This window comes from Exophiala oligosperma (genome assembly GCF_000835515.1).
Source record: "Exophiala oligosperma strain CBS 72588 unplaced genomic scaffold supercont1.7, whole genome shotgun sequence".
NCBI classification, from domain to species: Eukaryota; Fungi; Ascomycota; class Eurotiomycetes; order Chaetothyriales; family Herpotrichiellaceae; genus Exophiala; species Exophiala oligosperma.
This window is the reverse complement of record NW_015622824.1, coordinates 1,972,306-1,994,677: the sequence shown is the minus strand read 5'-3', so window position 1 is coordinate 1,994,677 and position 22,372 is coordinate 1,972,306. Positions and strand designations below refer to the sequence as shown.

Here is a 22,372-nt window from a genome sequence, read left to right as displayed (position 1 = left end):
TCCAGTTTGAGTGAATGATATTTTCGCTTGGAAGCAATTCACTTGCAACTTGATTGTACGTGGCTGAGATGCCCCTGGAGCGGCATAATTCTCAGCAATTAATCTTTTCTCGCCAGAAAGCGGTGGACAGTCACCGTAATGCTTAAGTTGTCCTGTCGTCATATGCACTGGAGGCAGGTCGCAAAGAATTTGGTGAACCAGCCAGTCGTATCTCCGGTTACTTGTGTCAACACCCAAGTGTACGACATTGCCTTCTTAGGTTACTACGCTAGCGCGGCAGTTGCTTGATGGTGGTAGGCTGCAATTTTTTGGTCTTGGATGAAAGGGCGAGTAAATCCCAGGATAGTGTACATTCAACTGCGGAGTCGTGGTCCGTAGCCCGGGAAACACGTCAAGATGGGTATGTCTGGTGAAACGTGGAGTTTTCGACGGCATAGTTTGGATCCTCAATGGGATACATTTCGATGTCATCAAATGGGAAGTCCTGTTCGAACCATTGCAAGTCGTCCCCTGTCATTCCAGCATCGAAAGACCCGGCCTGCCACAGGGGCAGACTGCCTCCAGTGGCAGTGCTGTCAAGCCAGCTTGAACTTTGCAGCTCAAGTGGCATCTGGGGAGGAGCACTCACGGCCCCATAAGAAACCTCTGATATCGAAGGCATCTGCTTCCCAGAGATGGCGCTAGCCGTAGTTGCTACTTTGGGTGGTCCTGTGGTGCTTGGTCCGAAACCTGAACCCTGGAACCCTTCTTTCTCGAGTTGTGCGTCGATCTGGGGTAGCTTTGCAGTACAATCAGTAAATATTGACGGCTTTAGTGACTTAAGGCCGTGTTGTTTTATTTGCGTAATAACCAAGCAAAATGCGCGAGCCACGTGAGCGTTTGTCTCTTCATGAATCCTTGCGAGGAGATGAATGAGTGAGGTCATATATTCCTCGAACTTTAAGTCCTTCACGTTGATCTGGAACTGGCCTGTCAGGGCTGCTTGATTCTCACAGATACTGAGCAATTTCCGAAGCGCTCTAGCAGCGTAACCAGTCCGAACAAGGAAAAAATTGGGTAAGGTGGCCAAGGTTGATATATCCATGGATAGCAAGGCATCAAAGCAGTTATGAATAGCGGAGAGACAGGTAAATAGGCACTCGATGCGAGCTGGAGCAAATTGCGACTCAGTCGAAGATGTAGCATTATAATCATGACTCAATGCTTCGTTTTGTGCCGGCGGCCGGAGAGGTGATCGTAATTCGTCGATGTTATGTTCCGAATGGATGGCGACCTCATTGACATACAAAGTTGTCGTAGCTTCGATGTGGCGCACAAAGCCTGGTTTGCACTTTAGTAAACAGATTCACATTGACGAAAGGACATACCTTGATGGAGATTGCTATGAGCATGTCGGCGCCACTGTTCCAGTTGTTGATGGAAGCCTCCGATATGATATTGAGTCTTCACATCCCTAAAGCTTATGACTGATCCTGGATCGTCCATAGAGAATACCATTGATGCATCTTCCGCTATATGCTGGATTCTAATCAAATCGCAAAGCCATCGGTCGCTCGGTAATGCACTAGGCGCGGAGGAGAGGACGTCGAGACATTCTTCGATGTACACAGACCAACGGATGGCGGCCGGATGACGAAGAGACATGGCAATGCTACATGATAATTAGCAGGGGCATTTTCAAAGGTCAGGATCAGAAACTTTACTTTGTGCCCATATAATAACAGCCCAGCCACGCTCGTCTTCCTGCCAGCGACTCAAGTCGGTGAGGGTCATCAGACTGGACAGACTTGTGCGATCTTCTCCCAAGTCCAATGTCCAAACCCATTGCACAAGCGATGTGTATCATCTGATTGAAGTTCAGTTCTCGCATTTCCTTGCCCCGCGTGTACCATGAAATATGGATGAGAAGAACTTGAACTAGTTCGAGGGATCTCTCGGCTCGGTACATGATGCGTAAGGCTAGGTCTCTGGTGAGCATGTCCCACAGTTCCGGATTGACCGGTCCACGCATTGTCGCCATTGCAACGGTACAAATAGCGAAGAACAGGAGTGGCTGTTGCTCTTTCACCATGCTTGCATCAGTCGTAGCAGGGAACACTACGAAAGGGAAATAAAGGCACATTTCCTTTCGGTAACGATCGAATGCTTTGCAGGCAGTTGGCCAATCCAATAGTCCCCGACTTAGAGCTTTTCCAATGAGTGTCTGGGAATTGTCTGCTGTCTGCTCTGGATCCTGGCTTTTGTGGCGACTAGAAATGCTCTCGCCGCCAGAGCCCGGAGATGGGTCACCAGAGTGGACAGATTCGTTAGAAGCGAGGAGTGCGGTTAGAGTGTTGATTTTTCGCTCTAAATCAGCCACCCTCTCTGTGGTCTTCCGCTTTCTTCGCCGAGGAAGAGTTTGCATAATACATTGTCTTCGGGCTCGGATACATAGTTTACATGCTGTTCCCAGAGCCTCATCAATTTCGCATCGTGTTTTCATACGTCGACAAGCCACACAGGCTCTACTGGATCTCGGTTTTTTGGCATTTTGCGGGGATGTCTCGTGTTGCTGTTCGCCATCATCACTATCATCGCTACCAGCGCTATGAGATCCTGGATCATCGGTAGGGCTCATCGTGTTTATAATTCCGCGATCTGCGAATTGCTTTAGTTGTCGTCTAGGGTTCTTGTGCCGACGAGAAGGGCATAATAATTTGTGATGGGAGGTTTTGTTAACGCCGTAGAAATGGCGATGATCATTGTTGCCGTAATATGGTTTCGGAGAAAACTTCGGCCGGTCCGAATCAATATTGCATGACTCGCAAGTTTTCCATTTCATGAATCACCGATTTGTTACTCAAAGATAGTGAATCTACCTATGTACCATCAACCTCTTACGGGTCGGCGTCGAACTCAATTACAGTCCCCTTGTTCTTCTGCCCCAAACTACAGACCTTTGGTTTCAAGCGACAAGTTCTTGAATCCCTGCTTCAGTGTGACGTCGCCGACGAAAATCAACGCCGAACATCATTGGCACCAGGATACCAGCGCTTAACAATACCATCACTCCTGTCATCAGCGTAAATGTCCAGCCAACACGAATTTTGGCGATGAGTGGACCAACGACTGCTGAGCCTCCAGCCCCCATCAGACAGCGCAAAAGGTTGAGGGACGCCGATGCAGATGCGCTTTGGCTGTGGTGAATGTCTACTAGGTATGTTGAGACAGAGCTCTGTATCGAAATTGCGGCCCAGCCCAGCAAGAAGAGACTGATTATCGGAACGGAGATGTGAACACCTTGATCGACTGTCCATCCAAAGACCAACACAGAGATACACTCCAGCGCACTCCATATCCAAGCCGTCCTCAGACGAGCCTTTTCAATTGGTAGATCTTCCTCATTCCCAGCATATTTTCGTGTCATCTTCTGGTAGTCACGATCGAGGAGCCTGCCGATCGAGAGTGTACCAACGATCGATCCGATGCCGTTCGCCAGAAAGATCAATCCAATCTGGGTTTCAGTGGTATGGTACTTGTCTCTCACGATCGTCGATAGTGCAGTGAGAACACTCTGCCATACTGTATAATGCACTGCAACGAGTAAAACTGCAGCGAATGTCTTCAGGTGGAAGAGAATTCGTACCGGACCCCACAGATCAACGATTCTGCGTGGAGCGTCGTCTTTCTGTGGCTCTGAAGACTGCGGCCGGGACCGTAGGTATCTCGCACGCTGGTACGCCCCGAGGAGTGACTGCGAAATGCCCTTGACTTTGAGGGACCCATTTCCTGCAATCGACCTTAATGTTTCAGGCAAGATGAGAGCCACAATGGTCAGACAGACACCCCCATATATTGTGAGGAACCAGAATACAGCATTCCATCCAAGTTTTCCTGCCAGAACTCCACCAATGACTGGTCCGATTGCGACTGGCATTAATAATCCACCTTGAAAGAAGCCCATGTAGCCTCCTCGTTCGTCTCTCTTCGTGATGTCACCAATCACACCTGCACCCAGGGCAATAGTACTAGCGCTCCCAGTGCTCTGAACGCAACGAAGTACCATGAGCGTCGCAAAGTTTCGTGTCTCGGCCAATCCTATGCACGCCCCGAGAAAAACGATTAGCGTACAACAGTACGTTATACGGCGTCCCAAGGCATCGGCTACGGCCCCCCATATGGCTGGTGACAAGCCCTGGAAGACCATATAACACGTCACCGAAAGGTTGACCAGATTCGTGGTGACAGATAGGTCTTTTGCGATTTGTGGAAGACTGGGAAAATAAATGTTTGAGGCAAAGCCGGACAGTGTGGCGGCAGTCGAAACAATAGCAACGATGATTGTCTTTTGGCCTCTGGTATAGATGGTGTATGGCTCTAGGGTCACGCTTTCGGTATTTTTCTTAGTCTGTGACATCTTGTTTTCAAGAATGTCAGGTTAGACAGTTCGTCAAGCATCAAGTGGAAGACAGATGCGTATATATGCACCATCCGTGGCAAAGAGACCAGGATCTTCGGAACTCCGAGAAGAAGTCCGACAGCACCTGAGACAGGAGAGTGCAGCTTTTCTGCGGAGATAATTGATTTGCTGGGGCTACAAGTTATATTCATATAGGCAAGACCCACTGGTCATCGACATGATGCTTGATCGACAGTGTTTACATGTCATGGGTCGACATACCACTATCGTAGCTTGTACTGCCTTGTGGAGATGGTATGCGAAAAGAGCGGAGGTACAGTCACGGCCAATGAAACATCTATCGAAGGAATGAGGACCTCAGAGAAGACCTGTCATATCTCAAGACGAAGTTCGTGGTCGGAATCATAGCTGGGAACTGTATACTGAGTAGAGGAATGATGCATATTAGGGAGTTAGAGAGGTGCAAAAGGTCCAGTATTTTGTACTGTACGCTAAAGTTGCCTATAAATAGCGGGTTCGCCAATGCCCCGCTCCCTAATTGGTTCCCTGGGTGAGCCCTATTCTTCCTTTAACAACGTACGATCTTTAGCCGTGAAGTCAATTGTAAGCAACAACATGTACTTCGCGCCATAGAACAAATCCACGAACCACGTCTAAATGTCACGAGATCTGCAATAGTGTTGGGAGTGAGCACCGCCATCGGCCATAAAAACGAGGAATGACTGAGAAGGACACTGTCCCGCGTAAAAAGGCATGCAACCACTGCTCTAAAGCCAAGGTACGTTGCGATCTGAAGAAACCAAAGTGCACCAGGTGCAAAAACAGAAATATCAGCTGTGAATATGTCTACGCTAGAGGTGTAGACGATCCATCAAGCGTCGCACCTACTATTATTCAAAAGACTATTCCCTTCATTAATGACTCATCTTGTCCGCCGGAGACGCTCGATTTCGATAATGTTAGCCTGATCCGCACCTTGGACGATGACCGGATTCGGGCACGATGGCTTGAAACTGTACTGCCTTCACCAGAACACACTCCGAAATTATATCAAGCGTCGACCATGGCGTTTTTGGCTAGTATAATGAGGTCGTGGCCCGGTATCTTCTTGTTCAACGAAGCTCTTCCCCCTTTCATACATTGGACACAAGTGGCCGTGACAGTCCCTGTGTCACTCTCCAGTTGCATGACCTTGTCCCGCACATGGAAAACCCAGACTCCTGGCAGTGAGAGCATGGTTTGCAGTGTCATTGAACAGGAGATGCGTAAACTCATCGAACAGGTAGGATCTAAACTCTCTTTTTACACTGTCCTATTCTGAAAGGAGTGATAAGCAGGTCGACTGCAACCACATGGAACTTCTCGCGACAGTACAGTCGTACCTCCTATACGCGATAATGCTCTACTTCACACCAAGGTCCGGTTCAAATTATATCGAACAAGATACCATGATCAAACTACAAGCGCTGACGGCTGACCTGGCAAGTAAAGGTACCTTATGCTGGGCGGAAGCACACGGCACCCGTCCAGGATGGGAGTCATGGATCGTTGCCTCCGCAAGGCGACGAACAATGTTCGCAGCATACTTGTTTGACAACCTTGTCAATTTCAACCTTGGTTCGCCATCATACATTGCCACAGAGCTTGCAAGCATACCAGCTCCGGGAAGCAAGCGATTATGGGACGCAACAACCCGGCAGTCATGGAATGCCGCATATAATCAGCAGTTGAGTCAATGGTCTGATGGGGAACTTCTCATAAGCGATCTTTGGCCGCACAATGAACCGCCATCCGACTCTTTGAAGCGAAAAATCGACCAATGGCTGAGTTCTGTTGACGAATTTGGCATGATGCTATACTCTGTCACATCGCACACTTATAATCACTGACCTTGAGCTTGAGCTTGACCAAATTCCACATCTCTTCTGAAAGATTCGACCATCACTCAATTGATACAGACCCTGATCTTTCGAGTCTGTTACTCCTAGTCAGAAAACGCCAAGATGCCTACGAGGGGCATGCATGGCGACACAAATGTTAGCTCCAATAGTCTCTATCTGATTCTGACTTCAAAAGACGTCTGGAAGGCTTGGAATTGACTGTGTAGCAAGGTCGAGATGTAATAATGAGGAGGTATGCCACTTCAGGAGAGCTTTGCGCGATATTCATGCTTCAAAGTATTGCACTGCTATCAAGGGAAAGCACATGCTCTGATAGGCTCACAATTGTCTAGATTTTCCGGTCGGCGAAATAAAAATAGGATGTGTTGGTGGCATGATAGGCATTTTTTACAGGTGATGAGAGGCGTAATACAAGTGCATTGGCTGGGCTCGGCTCAACTTCCCTTTCCACCTTATCCTTATCGCTGTGGGCCTAAATTTTTCTGCGTTGGGCTCCCCGCGCTCTGGCCACTGACTCAATGATGGGATGATTCCCTGCGTCTTCTCTCAATCAAGGCTTTAATCTATCCCACGTAGTGCTCCAGATCAATATGGGTGCAGGTCTTTTGGTTTCTGTTGATCCAGAGGCGATCTCAGGGTCTAATACCCAAGGTCTCACTCTCGATCAAGTCGCCTACTTCGGCAAGTGCCTGGTCGAAATTACCCCCGAGAACCTCGAACCGAACCTCGCTTTCCTGCGGCAGAATTTCTCGAAGCTCGCCATATATTTCGACGTGCGTAAATTGAAAAGCTGGGACAGCGTGATAGATGTCCTCAACAATGGGGCTTCTAAAATATTTGTTACCTTCGAACAGCTCAAGGTTCTGTCGCAAGAACAGACTATCTCTCCCGACCGCCTCATCCTTACCATCTCTCTTGTCAACCCGCAAACCGACTTAACCAAGCTGAAAGCTTTCCTCGAAGGGAACCCCAAGTGGAAGACTACTGAATGGGCTTTTGATGGTGGCAAGGGCAACGAACATCTTGACGAGGTCTTGAAAGATGTTGGCAATTATCCTCCGAGCCAGGACCAAACGATATATGTCAGGGTTACCAGTGAAAGCGAAGGCACAAGTGTCCTTCACGAATACCCTGGTAATGCCTTGATTATTTCATCCAAGGCTTTGACGTTTACTCCGCCCAAGGAAGATGAGAAGCTCATTCCTGCGGTTGAACTCGTCCTTGCAGGAGCTACGCCGGACCGAAAGACAGGGCTGTATGCAACTGTGGTGGTTGACGAGCGTGATGTTGCGTTAGGTCTTGTCTGGAGCAGCAAGGAGAGTATTGCAGAAGCACTCAAGACTGGGACGGGTGTCTATCAAAGCCGCAAGCGAGGTCTGTGGCACAAGGGCGCCTCCAGCGGAGACACCCAAGAGCTCATCAGTATCGGTTTCGATTGCGACAAAGACTGCTTGATCTTCAGAGTCCATCAGAAGGGCCGAGGGTTCTGCCATCTCGGTACAATGTCATGCTGGGGGAGGACCTCGGGTCTGTCGCGACTGCAGAGAACTCTTCAAGAGAGAAAGGTGGACGCTCCAGCTGGTTCGTACACTGCACGACTATTCAACGATCCCAAGTTGGTCAACGCAAAGATCAAAGAAGAGGCGGACGAATTGTGCGAGGCCGCAACGAAGGAAGAAATTGCGTCGGAGGCAGCGGACCTACTCTACTTTGCCCTGACTCGGTGTATTGCTGCCGATGTTACTTTGGAAGACATTGAGAGGAACCTTGACCTCAAGAATCTGAAGGTCAAGCGAAGAAAGGGTGATGCCAAACCGCAGTATGTCGAAGAGAAGCCAGTTCAAGATGAATCGAAACAAGCCACTTCTAATGGTATTGCTGGCCAACAAGATGAAGAGGTGAAGGAAGCTGTATCAATACCAAAACAACCATCAGATCCTGCTGGTAAGACAGAGTCGGGACGGATACAGCTCAAGCGCTACTCAACCTCGCAGGCATTCTCAGATGATGTTCTCAAGTCAGCCTTGCAGCGGCCGTCTCAAAAGTCAAACGAGAAGATCATGTCTCTTGTCCATCCGATTATTGCTGATGTCCGCTCCAACGGCGACGCCGCTGTTTTAAAGTACACCCATAAATTCGAAAAGGCCACGTCCCTCAAATCACCCGTGCTGAAAGCGCCGTTCCCAGATTCACTTATGCAACTACCTGAGGAGACTATCAAGGCCATCAACACTTCTTATGACAATATCCTCAAATTTCACTCGGCCCAGAAACCAACCTCGGATTTGGTGGTCGAAACAATGCCGGGTGTTACTTGTTCTCGGTTCTCGCGTCCGATCGAAAAGGTTGGTCTCTACATTCCAGGTGGAACGGCAGTGCTACCGTCTACAGCCTTAATGCTGGGTGTTCCTGCTATGGCTGCAGGGTGCAAGAACATTGTCTTAGCATCACCTCCACGATCAGATGGTACCATTACACCGGAGATTGTATACATTGCTCACAAGGTCGGGGCGGAAGCTATCGTCCTTGCGGGTGGTGCTCAGGCGGTTGCAGCAATGGCATATGGTACTCAATCCATCACCAAGGTCGACAAGATCCTCGGTCCTGGAAATCAATTCGTCACTGCTGCGAAGATGATCGTCAGCAATGACACATCGGCCGCTGTGTCAATTGACATGCCTGCTGGGCCATCTGAAGTCCTCGTGATTGCTGATAAGACGGCAGATCCAGCATTTGTTGCGAGTGATCTTTTGAGTCAAGCAGAGCACGGAACGGATAGCCAGGTCGTACTTATCGCCATCGACCTGAGTCAAGACGAGCTCCAAGCAATCGAGGATGAACTCCACAAACAAGCGCATGAGCTTCCTCGGGTCGACATTGTTCGAGGTGCAATTGAGCATAGTGTTACCATTTCAGTTCCGGACTTGGAAGAAGCGCTCAAGTGGTCGAATTACTATGCACCCGAGCATTTGATCCTGCAAATATCCAACCCGCGATCTGTTCTTCCGCTCGTTCAGAATGCTGGTTCTGTCTTCATCGGTGGCTGGACACCTGAATCTGTAGGTGATTACTCTGCAGGCGTCAACCATAGCTTGCCCACGTATGGGTATGCTCGACAATATAGTGGTGTCAACTTGGGAAGTTTCATGAAGAACATCACGAGTAGTGAAGTTAGCGAACAAGGTGTCGGCCAGGTTGGATACGCTGTCGTGGAGCTTGCTCGATGCGAAGGCCTCGATGCGCATAAACGGGCAATGGAATTGAGGATGGAAAAGCTGGGTTTGATGGAAAAGAAGCAGTCGTAAAGAGACAACCATAGTATATTAGACGCAATAGACTCGAGCATAGACGCAAGATTTTCATGGGGCATGGCTTTTCGGTTGAATTTTCTGCAATACAACCATCGGAGACACTAGGATAACATCTGTTCCGTTTCGAGTATAATGCAACCTCACCAACAATTACATTTGTGACTATATCCTCGATGCTGTGACGAGGCAATAGATGAGGCTCATGGGATCTTCTCATCAGATAACTCACGTCTCGGGGGATCAACCTCACCTCCGCGATAATTGTCTTTCCCGCACGTCACTCACAACATAGCGACGCGTCTCTTCCGGCAATTCTCAATACACCAATGACGACAACACAACGACCATCCTCGGGAGAGGTGGAAGAAACCAAGAGACCCCGGGGAAAGGACTTGACTCCTTATCTTCGGGCAAAGACCATCGGAGCGAGGAGTGTCGGCGCCTCGTATGGGAAAATTGCAAAGGCACTCGACCTTCCGGTCACCACGGTGCGCACCACCATCAAAATGGCCGATTAAAGAGTCGACCAGGAATCACGACCCTGCTCCGGCAGACCTGAGATGATCAGCCCTCGCGACAAACGACAGGTCCTACGTCTTGCCAGGAGTAATCCGAACTGGTCATACGCCAGACTCCTTCGCGAACTACACGATGCTGGTACGACGATCGGCAAAGACACTGTGGTTCGAGTCCTCAACAAAGAGGGCATCGCGAAGGGAAAGAAGCGCAAAAGTCTCCCCGAGGTGCCCTCAAGTGTTGCTGCTGCTGTCAACGACAAGTGATGGGCCTTGTTCTCGACGTTGTGAAGTCAACGATTATGTACTTTATAAACGAACAGTTCGGACATTCAGCAGGGACCAACACGCTTGGCATGGATCAAAGCGGCGCTTGAGTAGATTGGAGAGGAAGGTCCAAATCAAAGTCTCCGGAACACTGTTAAAATACGCTGAAGGAGGGCGCAAAGGTAGTATACAGACCTTTGGCCCTGATGATACAAATACTTCGGCGAGCTTCTTCATCCCCTAATCACCTTTCGTCAAATCATGGGTCGATATGTGAGGTTAAGATTATGAGAACCCAATACTCTAGTCAAGATCTTGAGGGTCAAATAGATGTGACACATTCCCTTCGTCTCCTCGTCGTCTATCCGAAAAATGATGTTAATTGTTACGCTCAAAAGAGGACGAGGCTGACTACCCATAAAAGCAGCGATGTGATGCACCACCAAAATTTGCCCATGCTGCTTTGAGAACCTGCGGAGTCATTCTAACCCACCAGAATTGGAGTCATATTTGCGATTTCACGTCTGTTCGAATGTCCAAGTGAAGCACCTTGAATTTGTCTCTGAAGCGTTCCTTTCCTTTCTTGCTTGCCACCCCAAAGTCAGTCGACACAAAAATGGCAGAGGATCTGACTTCACAAGTTCTACAGGTCCTCGCCTCAGCAGATGGACCAGTCCTCACCTCGGAAGCCTTTCCTAATGCCAGTTTCAATACTGTGAAGGCCGCACTCGACAGATTAAGATCACGGGAATACATCCAAGTCGATCAGTTGGACAGCTTACAACTTGTTCTCACGAAAGAAGGCGAAGGAATTGCCGAGAATGGCAGCAACGGAGCAAGAGTTTTCGAGGCTGTACGAGCGGCGCTGGAAGGTCTTTCAATTTCAGACCTGCCCGCTGCGGTGGGTGATGCAAATGTCGCAAAATTCGGTTCAGGAGACGCTTTCAGACAGAAATGGGTCAAGAAAGATGGAGACACTCTCAGAGCGACGACAGACAAAATCGTAGACGAGGTCCAACAACAACTTCAACACATCCGTCAGAACAAGTCACTGGACAACCCCAAGACTGTGGCAGATTTCAAGAAGAGGAAATATGTCGTTGATCAAAAAACGGTGACCTTCAAGGTGTCCAAGGGACCAAAGTTCTCGACGGAGTTTGTCAAGGAAGAGACGGACTTGACTGCGGAGATGCTGGCCTCGGGCGCGTGGAAGACCGTTCAATTGAAGCCGTATAACTTCAAAGCAAAAGGTGCTCCGACACCATCTGGTGCACTCCATCCCCTGAACAAGGTGCGGCAAGAATTTCGAGAGATCTTCTTCGAGATGGGCTTCGAAGAAATGCCTACAAACCGTTATGTGGAGACTGGCTTCTGGAACTTTGATGCGCTTTTCGTGCCACAGCAGCATCCCGCCCGAGACCTTCAAGACACCTTCTACATCTCAGATCCTTCGACGGCTGACCCTCCGAGAGAAGATCCCATCCCTCCTGCTCCTGGCTCGAAAGAGCTGCCGGCAACCCACAAACGAACAAAGTCGAGAGAAAAGACGCTGGACTACAAACAATACTGGGAGGACGTAAAGGCTGTGCACCAGGAGGGCAAGTTCGGCTCGATAGGTTATAGATACCCTTGGTCGGCAGACGAGTCTCTCCGGCTTGTACTTCGAACTCACACCACCGCCATTTCTACCTACATGCTGCACAAATTGGCCCTTAACCCGAGACCTGCTCGATATTTCTCCATCGATCGTGTCTTCCGAAACGAGACTGTCGACCAGACCCATCTGGCGGAATTCCACCAGGTTGAAGGTGTGATTGCAGACTGGGGCTTGACACTTGGTGGTCTGATAGGTTTCATGGAGGTCTTTTTCGGCAAAATGGGTATTCGGAACCTCAGGTTCAAGCCTGCCTACAATCCATACACCGAGCCCAGTATGGAGATTTTCAGTTATCACGAAGGGTTGAAGAAGTGGGTGGAGATTGGAAACAGTGGTATGTTCAGACCAGAAATGCTGGAACCGATGGGTCTGCCCAAGGATATGCGTATCTATGGTTGGGGTCTGAGTCTGGAAAGACCGACCATGATTAAGTGAGTCACCCCGAAAAGTCTTTATATCGACAAAACTAACCAACGACAAGATATGGTGTGAACAATATTCGAGAACTGCTGGGTCACAAGGTTGATCTCAATTTCATCGAGACGAATCCTGCTGTACGGCTAGACAAGGACTGAGCGAGCTATCTTGTGGGACCACGGCCATGAGTTATGATGATGGAAGTTCGACGCAGAAGCCGAAAAACTTCTAGACACGCCGACGACGAGGGAAGAGAAAGATATCTGTTGCTGAATGAAGACAAAAAGAAGGGCTAGACATTGATACCCAACTGTTTTCTGACCTTTCAACTTACTCTACAGTTTTGCTGACCTTTTCTTTTGTTAAACGCGACGTGGCTTTGACCTGACCTGAACCGGCACATCAAGGCTTCCTCAGACCAATCCATGACTGGGGAAGTAGAAAAGAAAAAAACAAATCATACATACAAAAGCCGAACATCAAGAAACAAAAAGAGCCACCTTCTGAAGAGCTGTGACTTTCCGAGATTAAGAGTCAGAGCACAGATACGGGTTGCACAACGTGAATAGTGTTGTTACTTTGGTCGGGGTGAGGATTCATAACGTGCGGATATCACTCTGGTCAAGGTATGAGAGATTCACGGCGCGAAGAACGAGGAACCAAGGTTGTGACTTTTGAAAGTAATGTTGTAGTAGTTTGTTTTTCATTTCAAGGCCGAACTGGGGGGCATTACTCGGCAAATCTACCTGTCGAGTTTCATCCATCCTAGCTCTGGTGAGCATGAAATAGCTGCTGAGCGTCGAAGTTCCCCTGCGTCGCCAACATGTGAAAACCTCCCGAATTTGTTGATCCCGGTGCCATCCTTGCATTTAGCAGTTCAACACCGTGAATGTTTTCTCCCTTTTCACTCCGTGCATTTCTGCTTCAGTGTCATGGATAATGGTTGGTCGCATCATTGGAAGACACTTTTTCCCAATCCCCGTCCATCCCATTCCATTTTTCACACAGACGTCACAACCACCCCCCCTTTGAATCACATCTCCTTCGATCCTGTCACCATCGTCCACCTCCCCGGCTCTTGGCTTATCTCGTGGGTTGCGCACTCCAGACGCTCTTGAGGAAACCGTCCCGCTGGGCGAGTCTGTTCAAGGAGTCATCGCTCTCGGCTCTCGATCGCACGAACCCGCAGAGGGCGTAGACCTGGTTCTCTCCGGTGTAGCGTCCGTTCTCGTCGACCTTGCCGACGCTGATTTGGACGCTGGCGTGGTCCTTGGCCTTGATGATGCGGTTGGTGGCGCTGCACTTGCGTGGGACGTAGCTAAGGAAATCAACGAGTTAGAAATTTCATGCTTCTTTTTAAGAGTAACGTTTCGAGGAGCGACCAAAGGAAAAGAAATCGTGGATTTCTTCTTGTTCTCCAGTGCTGCGTGTGTGTTTAGGTTTCTGGTGTGTAACTTACAGATCGACAATCTCTCCCTTTTCGTTCTCCATGGCTGCTGAGTTCCTTTTTTGAACTTGAAAGGTCAACTTGAGGAAAACGTTTGGGTTGCTGCAAAGTGTCGGAATCGAGGTTTCAATGTCGTCGACTAAATCTGTTGATTGAAGCGCAGTTTGCATGAAAATGTGGGAGTCGGGAAAATTGCGGCACATTTTGTCTTGGCGGTAAATCTTGGCCCATTGAGAGCAAAGGCGAGGCTCACGGCGAGGCTACGAGGCTGAACTCCCATACGTCTGCACAAGGCAACTGAGCCGAGTATATGAGGTTGTGACAGAAACAACGACTTCAAACAGTGCGTTATAAGTACCTACAATGGTAACAAAAGGCCGCCTTGTTCCTTTCTATACAACGGTGACAAACATGGTGCAGGTGAGTAAGAATCGTCAACTCGTTGAACAATGAGACGTGTCTAGAAGTGTTTGCTTCAACTGTCAAAGCCGCCTACTTCCTCAAAAGGGGGAACCATTTATATGCTGCCTCTGCCTTTCCTAACAGCAGGTGCTTCCTTTGTCTTATCGCTCGTCTATATCTATACTTGTATACATGCCTTCTTCTTTTCCATTTTCTCGACTTCTTCCAAACACCATTTACGATTCCCGATCCCACTCTCACAGGAACGCCTGACGGACGGAGAATCGACATGGACTCTGAGATGAGAGCTCTTGACACGCTTCAAGCGGATGGAGCTCCGACCTCGAATCCCTTTCGACAAGCTGATGCTGATTCTGATACTGATACTGAAATTGGAGAGATCACAATCGGGGTGAGAGACCTGACGAGCCATTCATCTCACACCAGTCTCGGCCCATGTGTCTCTGAAACTGCCTCAACCGACGCAGCATTTTTGGTGTTGACGACTCCGATCGACTTTCATTTCGGTGCCCCCTTGACCTCTTCCAACCCTCCAGTCAGTGTTCCTGTGCGGAAAGCGGAAGGAGCTAACATTATCAGATCTAACGACAGGCGCCGCAAGTCACAAGTCAAACACAAGCGACGAGCAATATCCTACGTCCCATGCCGTCTTCAGGACCCTTCCAAAATCTCCATCGACTTTCGACCACCGCCCACGCTATGATCACTGCCAGCTGAACTTACCAGCCTCATAGTGTCACATCTCGACCCGCCGTCGGCAGTTTGTTTGGCTCTCACTTCGCATCGGCACTACGATCGTGTCCTCACGACCGGCCGAGTCGACAAATTACTTGAGGTGTGCCCCAAATCGGTCACAGCGGAGATACCCAGAATGTTGCAGGCGTACAACGTGTTTAGACACAGACCCACCAAACCTGGACCTCGCGGCGAACGAGATTTTATTGGGAACTTCACAACAAGCTCGACCTTTACCCGACTCGCGGCATGTTCTTCGTCCTGGCTTTACGCCGATACTCTGCATGGCATAATTACCCCATCCTTGAAGACAAATACCCAGAAGATGATCTACTCTGTATATCTTCGGTGTGGCATGGATCGCAGAGTTGGTGGAATAGCCATTTCAAGCTGAACCGAGGCAGAAAGGACGTGATACCTGACGAAGTATGGAATCTGATGAGCAGATATTGGGAGGATCCGCTCCTTCCTAGCTTGGAATGGGAGCTCTTGAGACAGCGGTTGTCCCGTAGTGCGATCCTGGAGAAGTACCGATACTGTTACCACGACCGCAAGTGGTTCCCGCACGGTCGACCTTGCTTCGAGGTTACAAGGGGCCTCATATGTCCTTGGTCCTGATATTTGGCAAGGCTGACGTTGTAAAATGCTGACCCGGCCCAGTAAATGTCAAATTTTCCTCCTCAAAGGATGGAACTGGGATTGTTCCTCTCATGGTGGGTTTCGCTCTACTTTACGCACAGGCGCGGACAGGATTTTCAGGGGGTCGTACGGGAGTTACCTGGAGTTTATGTTTGGGATGTTGGAATCGTCTGGCACTTTGCCTCAATATAGCCTTCGTATCGAATGTCACTTTGAATCATAGAAACAGTCTTATTGTTTCTAGGAACTTGTCAGCTAATCTGCACAAACATGGTTTACTCTGTACATGTCGTAAGAAGACCTTGGAAGTAGTGGTTACTACGATGCAGGAGTCCGAAACATACTCACAACTATTGCTAGTATTTTCCATGATATATGCCTTTCATCACCGCTGTTCGGACTGAGACTTTTCAAGGAAGAAACAACTTTGGTTTTGACATGTCAAGACACCAGACCGTTTGGTTCATTTTTTCTCTGAATCAAAATCCTTTTCAAGTGACAAGTGCGTGTTTTGTTTTTGGTTTGTTTGTTTTCATTTTGACGCCACAGATCTCTATCAAAAATCTCCATCAGATCCTCAATTGGGATTTCCAAGAAGAGAGAGAGAGAGAGAAAAAATTACATACACGTGGTTAGACACGTCCTGCCTCGACTTCTTCCTTTGCTTGTCTCAGTGCGTCCTCGATTTGTACACCACATCTCATCCTTGCCATTGTCTCATTCATTATCGCCTTGTACTGTTGTGAAGTGCATGTTTTGGGTCCGTCAACACTGTACGTTCCAGTTCGTGCTCCTGTCTGTGTCTGTGATGCTTGTGCTTGTATCGTCGTATTCAACATCAACCATCCAACCTTGACCGCCGTCAGAGTATAGTTGGCATGTTGAAAGGTGACTGTCCATTCGGGTGACTTCATTCCATCACTGACGTTCCCCAAACTTTCACCGCACTTGATGTCCTTGATGGCTCGTTCGAGTTGTGCGACCTCGATCCTGGCCTGTCGGAGGAGTAGGAGTCGTCGTTGTCGTTCTTGACTTTCGTCCCCTCGAACTCCCCCGACTCGAGGATCTTCGGTTCCGCCTGTGACGGCATGAACTTGATGTCTGGGCCGAAGACTTTGATGACCTTGAAGGTCAGTAGACTCTGACGACGACGACGACGACGACATTCTTGCTTCTTTCACTTTTGACCACATTTTCTCCATGATTCTTTTCTTGTCTTATTTTGTGGCGGACCAAAGTAGATCGAGAAATCCAGATTAACATTAATTCGGATCGAAATCCATCACAAGGTCCTTTTAAAAACAAAAGTCTGTCGTTTCGTCCCTTTCCACATGCACTGCCTCGAAAACGAACAAGAAGACATTCAATCAAAACAAAGCATTTACGGTGACAACCACGACATTCACAAAGGGGTCTTTTCTTGTTTGATCTAGACAAAAAGATCGGCCTTTCGAAAATAACCTTCTTTGACACGACAAGACAACAACAAAGACAAAAAAGACAAACGAAAGATTTCAAAATCTACTCAAATGTCATGTTCGCCCTCCCCCTTGTCTCGATGCACGCACAAACACAAACACACATGACATCAACAGCTAATACTTTCTTTCCAATGTGAGGTTTGAGAAACCCCCTTTTTTCTTTTTCATCAGCCACCTCAAGTACCTACTCACTCATACAAAGTAAATCAAATTGATATCGTCTTGTCTCATGACATTGGGATCATCTAATCTGCTTTTTAATCCTCTTCGGACTTCAAAAGTACACTTTTGACATTGCAAAAGAGTTGACTCCATCAAACAAAAAAGGCCGTAATCTTTTTCACGTCTCATTTCGTTCATCATCCACATAATGCGAGGCTACCCGCCGACAATCATTCTCTGACAACCACACCCCATGCAATGTCCATCGGCTCCTTGGTTATGACCCAGAAATGCCACTTTCCAAACTTTCAAACGATGTAGTCATTCCAACACAGCATTCCCAAATTCGATTCCCACACGGTCACCATCCTCATCTCACCATATGCCCCCAAGATTGTGCGTCTAATCCGATGGGTCTGGGCCGGTGCTGGTGTGGCTTTCGATAACACCACTGAAGCGTCCCGTACCGCCTTCGAAGAAACCATCTTCCACGGGTCCAAACCGAGCCAAATCATTGCCCCATCCAAAGGTCATGCCCCAAGCTTCCTCCAGCACTCGTTTTTCGATGGGGTGTACGCACTGCGTCAATGTGCCCAACCAGGGCCACCGTGATTCGATCGGGTTACTGACACTCTGCATAATGTGTCGGCGAGCGTGATCCTCAAATCGCTTGGGCCGGGACGAGGATTGGTTAAGTCGCACCTCTGACTCTTCAAATGACATCAAGGTGGGGACCTTGACATATTGTTGCATACGTTTGAAGAGACCCTGATCCATAGGGACGTGAGAATGTGCAAGAAGAGCGTTCTGGCTATAAACCAAGGGGTTGTCGTGCTGGGTTGAAATTTTGACATAACCGCAGCTCTTGAGGATTATTTTCCGTACATGGCCACGGAAGGGCCGTTGCGCTCGCGGATGCTCATCGTCGTCGATCATACCGGCATTATACTTACGCTCAAGAAATGTAAGTCCAGGAGTAATGTCATCAAGGACCCGACACCAAGCAGCACTCGTCGGAAGTTTTTCCTTAAGCCACGAAAATCGAGGCCATATACAACGCGACCCGCTTCCCTGAGCCAAGAGTCGACTCTCGAGAGTCGGGTCGTGGATGGCCGTCATACTGACCGAGTCGAGGTTGAGGGTGTGAAGACTGGTATCCTTACTCGTCTCCATGAATTCTCGCAACATCCATGGGGTGAACCAGCAATTTTCAAACTTTAGCTCCCGAACGTGGTCGAACCTGGTTATTAATGCAGGTTGGTCAAGATGGTGAAGCCATTGTATAGGGTTGTCAACGATGGGAGCGAACAGAACATGTTGATTGCGGGCAAACATGCCAACCGCATGTTCTCCGCCTCCCACATAACCAATCGTCAGACTCAAAAGAGTCTCCAACTTGGCGACGTGTTCTCTCAAGAAATGGGTGAATTTCTCAGCAGCCTTTGCGGGAGATATGAGCATGTCCAGGCCAAAGGAACGGTCACCGATGACATACTCTTGCCGCCAATCTGGACTGACCAGGATTTGTAACTTCTTCAGTCCTGGGAGAGATGCCCAGAACTCTTTCTGCGCGATCGATGGTAAGAGTCCTGAAGATAATTTACTGATTCTGAGAGTATGTACATTGGTGAAATTCAGCTTGTTAGAGATGATGGCCGTGGTATAGGATGATAAAAAGGTCCGCTGAGCCCAAGCGGTCTCCATCAACCACTGAGCTTGTGCTTCTGTAAGCGCCCCTGGGAGTAAGGGGGAGCAAGTGGGATGGGCGAGCTTGCTGTATAGGCCCTCGTTGACGCTTCCAAGCTGTGCCGCAAGATTGTAACCACCGAATATCAGTGGCCACTGGCTCTGATGCGCATCCAGCATGCCGGATGCGCTGTCCAAATCGAACTGTGGACGAACACGTCGAAAATTGGAAAATTCACCAATGTGCGGATCTTCAACCTCATCTAGCGGATTAGGGGGCTCTCGGAAGCTCTCGATATTACTGCTCTCCACATGATTCCAGAAATCAATCTCGTCCACGGTGGAAGTACTCGCCCGGTGGCATGCATTCCCGAAATCGTCGCCTGCAGGTTTTTTAAGCAATTTGATAGTCTCCTGGATGGTGTTCTGTTGAGCCCAGTGGAAGTACAGATGGCGTCCCAGGGTAGTCCACACGTCTTCAGTCTTAAAGGTTTTGCCAAAGATTGGGCTACCCTTTTTGGTCCGGCGGTCGAATAGAGCGAGATCAGACATGTCGGGGCCCTCTAGCCACCCATGCCCACTGTCAATGCAGAGTCCCAGCTCGGAAGCTTTAGTTACATGCTGGAAGGCTTCTCGGAGCAATGGACGATTGTGATCTACGAGGTCTTCTTGGGATTGAATGGCTGAGAAACGCGGATAGTTTTCTGTCGGCCACGTAAATCGTCCAAACCACGCATCTTGTTCTTTTTCTATGACTTTGTCTGATGCATTGGCAAGGCCTTCCAAGTCGTACTCAAATGCTAGTCCAAATTGATTGATGTTATCTCCATATTTCTTGAGCATGGAATTCGACGGGGGCTGGCCACATTTGCTATCCCATTCAGGGTTATCAATGTCGAAGAATCCTTTCCCAAAATTGACCACAACATTGCGAAACAAAACCGGCCCTAAGCGTTGAGCCAGGGTTCGACTGACAAGACGTAGACTTCTAATATCTTGAGGAGAAAGGTGCTGTGCGATACCCATCCAATGGTCTTCGTTAAAATCATTGAGACTGAGCGAATGTTGCGGCACACCTGGTTCCAGGCTGAGGTCACCTTCACCACCGTATGAGACACAAACAGAGTCAGACTGGAATATTGGGGTTAAGATGTCAGCGGGATTTAATGGCGACGGTCCATCATGTCCTCCAAGAAACATCTCGAGGTCGTATGCCACAAGGAGTTGTTGCAATTTGAGTGAGCCGGTGATCCGCTGCACACTATGAAGAATGTCTCTTTTCACGTCGCCTGGCAATTTGTCTGACACAATATCGGTGTAGTTGAAATGGGACGGCACCGTTTGGGGAGGGATTGACTTCACCATTGCGGCATGACGGACGTTGCCTGGCGCCCGGGTTGCCTCGTCGGTACTACCCATGCTCCGAAAAAAGCGATCGACGAATTTTGACACATCAGTGATGGTCAGCGGCGCTCGATCTTTGCTGAGTTGTGTAGTGTCAAGGCGCATATGCTTCGGGAGATTGTTTTGCTGAGGGCGGTCGGAGTTCAATCGCCGTCCATTCTTGCCGCGGCCACCACACCTGGGCGAGAGACTTTGGCCTGAGCAAGCAACGTGATCAGTGTTGGATGTCAAACTGTCTCTACTTGCATCGTGTAAAGAAGATTGATATGTGCTTTCGCCCAAGGTCTGCCTTTGACGAACTCTGGTCCGTACTAGATCTGTTACGTCGTGCGGTTGAACAGGTGGGCCATTTGGCACCCGTCTAACAAGATGCCTCCGGGATTTCGTATGTTCCTCAAAGTGGCTTCTCCTGTCCGAGTCGGTCATGGTTTCACATGATGTTGCAGGGCGAGACGGGTTCCTGACATGGTCCCGATCAACAGAAACACTCGCATCTTGAACAGAAGGGAGGGTTGCAATGTGAGAGTCGTGGAATGATTTCGTGTTCTCCCCTCGATCGGCATTGGAGGGGCCATCATAGTCAGACGAAGCATTCTTCATACCAGCTATGTAATTGCTCTGCATCTTCCTTGTCAGGCGTTCAGACCGTCGCAAAGCTGCATTCAGTAAAAGACTACTTTGGCCGGTGCATTCGAGAGGACGCAAATCTTGACATGGGAGGGACGAAGAGCTCGCAACAGAAGATGAGCCATGTTGTTCCGGAACACAGGTGGACCTTGCCTGGTGATGGATAAATTGCTTGTCTGCGAATGTACCATGGATAGAACCTGGCAAAAGGGTTGTGGTGGTTTCCAAGTGGCCGTTATTCTTGGTCTCAGCCGTAGCATGGTGATTGCGAAGTTCTTCACTGTCACCTGGTTGTGCAGCTTCAGAGGAATGGTACGTCTCAACCGCTTTCCCTTTGCCCTTGCCACTGTACGAGTTCACAGATTGTCTCAACTTCTCTATCTCTTCCCGCAGAAACTGCGTCAAAGTATTGGGCCCAAAATTGGTCAGGAACAATTGTCTGGCGGAAGAGTCGACATTGTTGATTGGTATCGTGCGTTGGGAGGAACCTCTCGAGGATGGATGGCACACATTCCAACCATCTTGCAGCGAATCTGCCAATGATATCGTTGGTACTCGGGCATAAGCGTCGTCCTCGTGGTCATGATCCATCGTCCGCCATGCACGTCTCAATGAATTGGGAGTTGCAGGTCGCATCGGGGTTGTTCATTGAGGTGGATCGGTGGTTGTGGATGAGTTGGAGGCCCCCGAAAGTGAGGCGAGGGGAGAGAGGATTAATTAGAGGGCCTGCAGAGTTGTTGTGAAAGAGCCATTGTTGCAAGTGTGCAATTGAGTGAAATTCCAGGTTCTGTACTCGTAGTGCAGGGCGGCGAAGTTACTTTGTGCTTGCGATCTACGTCAACGAAAAGTCAAGGCGTGGATGCGGAGTAGCCAGTGTTGAATAAGTATTTACCAAGTATGGTGCCGACTCCTCGACGAGTAATAGATAGGCATCTACCTGGGTATTCGTGCCTAGTCTGATTGTTGTGAAGCCAGAGTAGTTACTCGCTTGTCTTGAACTGATGTTCCGCAGCCTGATAGACTTAATAGTGGGCGATATTCACTCGTCACCACGAATATACTCGTACTCGTACTCGTACCCGTACTCCGTACAATTTTCTAAATACTATCCGTACAATAGGAGCCCCCTCGCTTCACTCCCCGCACTTCACCAAAGATCCTCGTATTCGGTCCAGAAGGCACCTTCGTAACCCTAAGGTACCTACTAATGCTCAGACATTGGCTACTGGCAACACCACTCATCGTACTCCGTGGACAGAGAACTAGTATTAGTTCGTTATGCATCTACCTATCGGCGTGCC

General features: G+C 48.9%; 6 protein-coding genes across 6 annotated transcripts; 3 read left to right on the top strand and 3 right to left on the bottom strand.

Annotated features, from left to right (window-relative positions):
* Window positions 1–391: 391 nt before the first annotated feature.
* PV06_07966 (uncharacterized protein) lies at window positions 392–2,617 on the bottom strand (the record flags this gene model as incomplete). The annotated part of the gene is made up of 3 exons (XM_016409255.1): window positions 392–1,320; window positions 1,368–1,651; window positions 1,704–2,617. The coding sequence occupies 3 exons, from the start codon at window positions 2,615–2,617 to the stop codon at window positions 392–394; spliced, it is 2,127 nt and encodes a 708-aa protein (XP_016261009.1).
* Window positions 2,618–5,013: 2,396 nt separating this feature from the next.
* PV06_07965 (uncharacterized protein) lies at window positions 5,014–6,691 on the top strand. The gene is made up of 2 exons (XM_016409254.1): window positions 5,014–5,681; window positions 5,734–6,691. Exons 1-2 carry the CDS (start codon window positions 5,118–5,120, stop codon window positions 6,286–6,288), a joined length of 1,119 nt encoding a protein of 372 aa, XP_016261008.1. The 5' UTR covers window positions 5,014–5,117; the 3' UTR covers window positions 6,289–6,691.
* Window positions 6,692–6,820: 129 nt separating this feature from the next.
* Window positions 6,821–9,716, top strand: PV06_07964 (histidinol dehydrogenase). The gene has a single exon (XM_016409253.1). The coding sequence runs from the start codon at window positions 6,891–6,893 to the stop codon at window positions 9,603–9,605; it is 2,715 nt and encodes a 904-aa protein (XP_016261007.1). The 5' UTR covers window positions 6,821–6,890; the 3' UTR covers window positions 9,606–9,716.
* A 1,169-nt stretch (window positions 9,717–10,885) lies between these two features.
* PV06_07963 (phenylalanine-tRNA ligase, alpha subunit) lies at window positions 10,886–13,312 on the top strand. Its single transcript, XM_016409252.1, has 2 exons — window positions 10,886–12,481; window positions 12,532–13,312. The coding sequence occupies exons 1-2, from the start codon at window positions 11,010–11,012 to the stop codon at window positions 12,623–12,625; spliced, it is 1,566 nt and encodes a 521-aa protein (XP_016261006.1). The 5' UTR covers window positions 10,886–11,009; the 3' UTR covers window positions 12,626–13,312.
* PV06_07962 (40S ribosomal protein S21) lies at window positions 13,101–14,059 on the bottom strand. The gene is made up of 2 exons (XM_016409251.1): window positions 13,927–14,059; window positions 13,101–13,785 (listed from the first exon to the last, which is right to left on the bottom strand). Exons 1-2 carry the CDS (start codon window positions 13,956–13,958, stop codon window positions 13,551–13,553), a joined length of 267 nt encoding a protein of 88 aa, XP_016261005.1. The 5' UTR covers window positions 13,959–14,059; the 3' UTR covers window positions 13,101–13,550.
* Window positions 14,060–17,352: 3,293 nt separating this feature from the next.
* PV06_07961 (uncharacterized protein) lies at window positions 17,353–21,819 on the bottom strand. Its single transcript, XM_016409250.1, has one exon. It carries the CDS (start codon window positions 21,705–21,707, stop codon window positions 17,757–17,759), a length of 3,951 nt encoding a protein of 1,316 aa, XP_016261004.1. The 5' UTR covers window positions 21,708–21,819; the 3' UTR covers window positions 17,353–17,756.
* Window positions 21,820–22,372: the final 553 nt, after the last annotated feature.

What these genes read in the sequence shown, in the direction of transcription:
- PV06_07961 (XM_016409250.1), bottom strand. Translation starts at nt 21,707, where the DNA reads ATGCGACCTGCAACTCCCAATTCATTGAGACGTGCATGGCGGACGATG.
- PV06_07964 (XM_016409253.1), top strand. Translation starts at nt 6,891, where the DNA reads ATGGGTGCAGGTCTTTTGGTTTCTGTTGATCCAGAGGCGATCTCAGGG.
- PV06_07963 (XM_016409252.1), top strand. Translation starts at nt 11,010, where the DNA reads ATGGCAGAGGATCTGACTTCACAAGTTCTACAGGTCCTCGCCTCAGCA. An exon ending in GAAAGACCGACCATGATTAA is followed by an intron (nt 12,482 to 12,531) that starts GTGAGTCACCCC and finishes ACCAACGACAAG; the next exon opens with ATATGGTGTGAACAATATTC.
- PV06_07965 (XM_016409254.1), top strand. Translation starts at nt 5,118, where the DNA reads ATGACTGAGAAGGACACTGTCCCGCGTAAAAAGGCATGCAACCACTGC. An exon ending in TGCGTAAACTCATCGAACAG is followed by an intron (nt 5,682 to 5,733) that starts GTAGGATCTAAA and finishes AGGAGTGATAAG; the next exon opens with CAGGTCGACTGCAACCACAT.
- PV06_07962 (XM_016409251.1), bottom strand. Translation starts at nt 13,958, where the DNA reads ATGGAGAACGAAAAGGGAGAGATTGTCGATCT. An exon ending in AAGGGAGAGATTGTCGATCT is followed by an intron (nt 13,786 to 13,926) that starts GTAAGTTACACA and finishes TGATTTCCTTAG; the next exon opens with CTACGTCCCACGCAAGTGCA.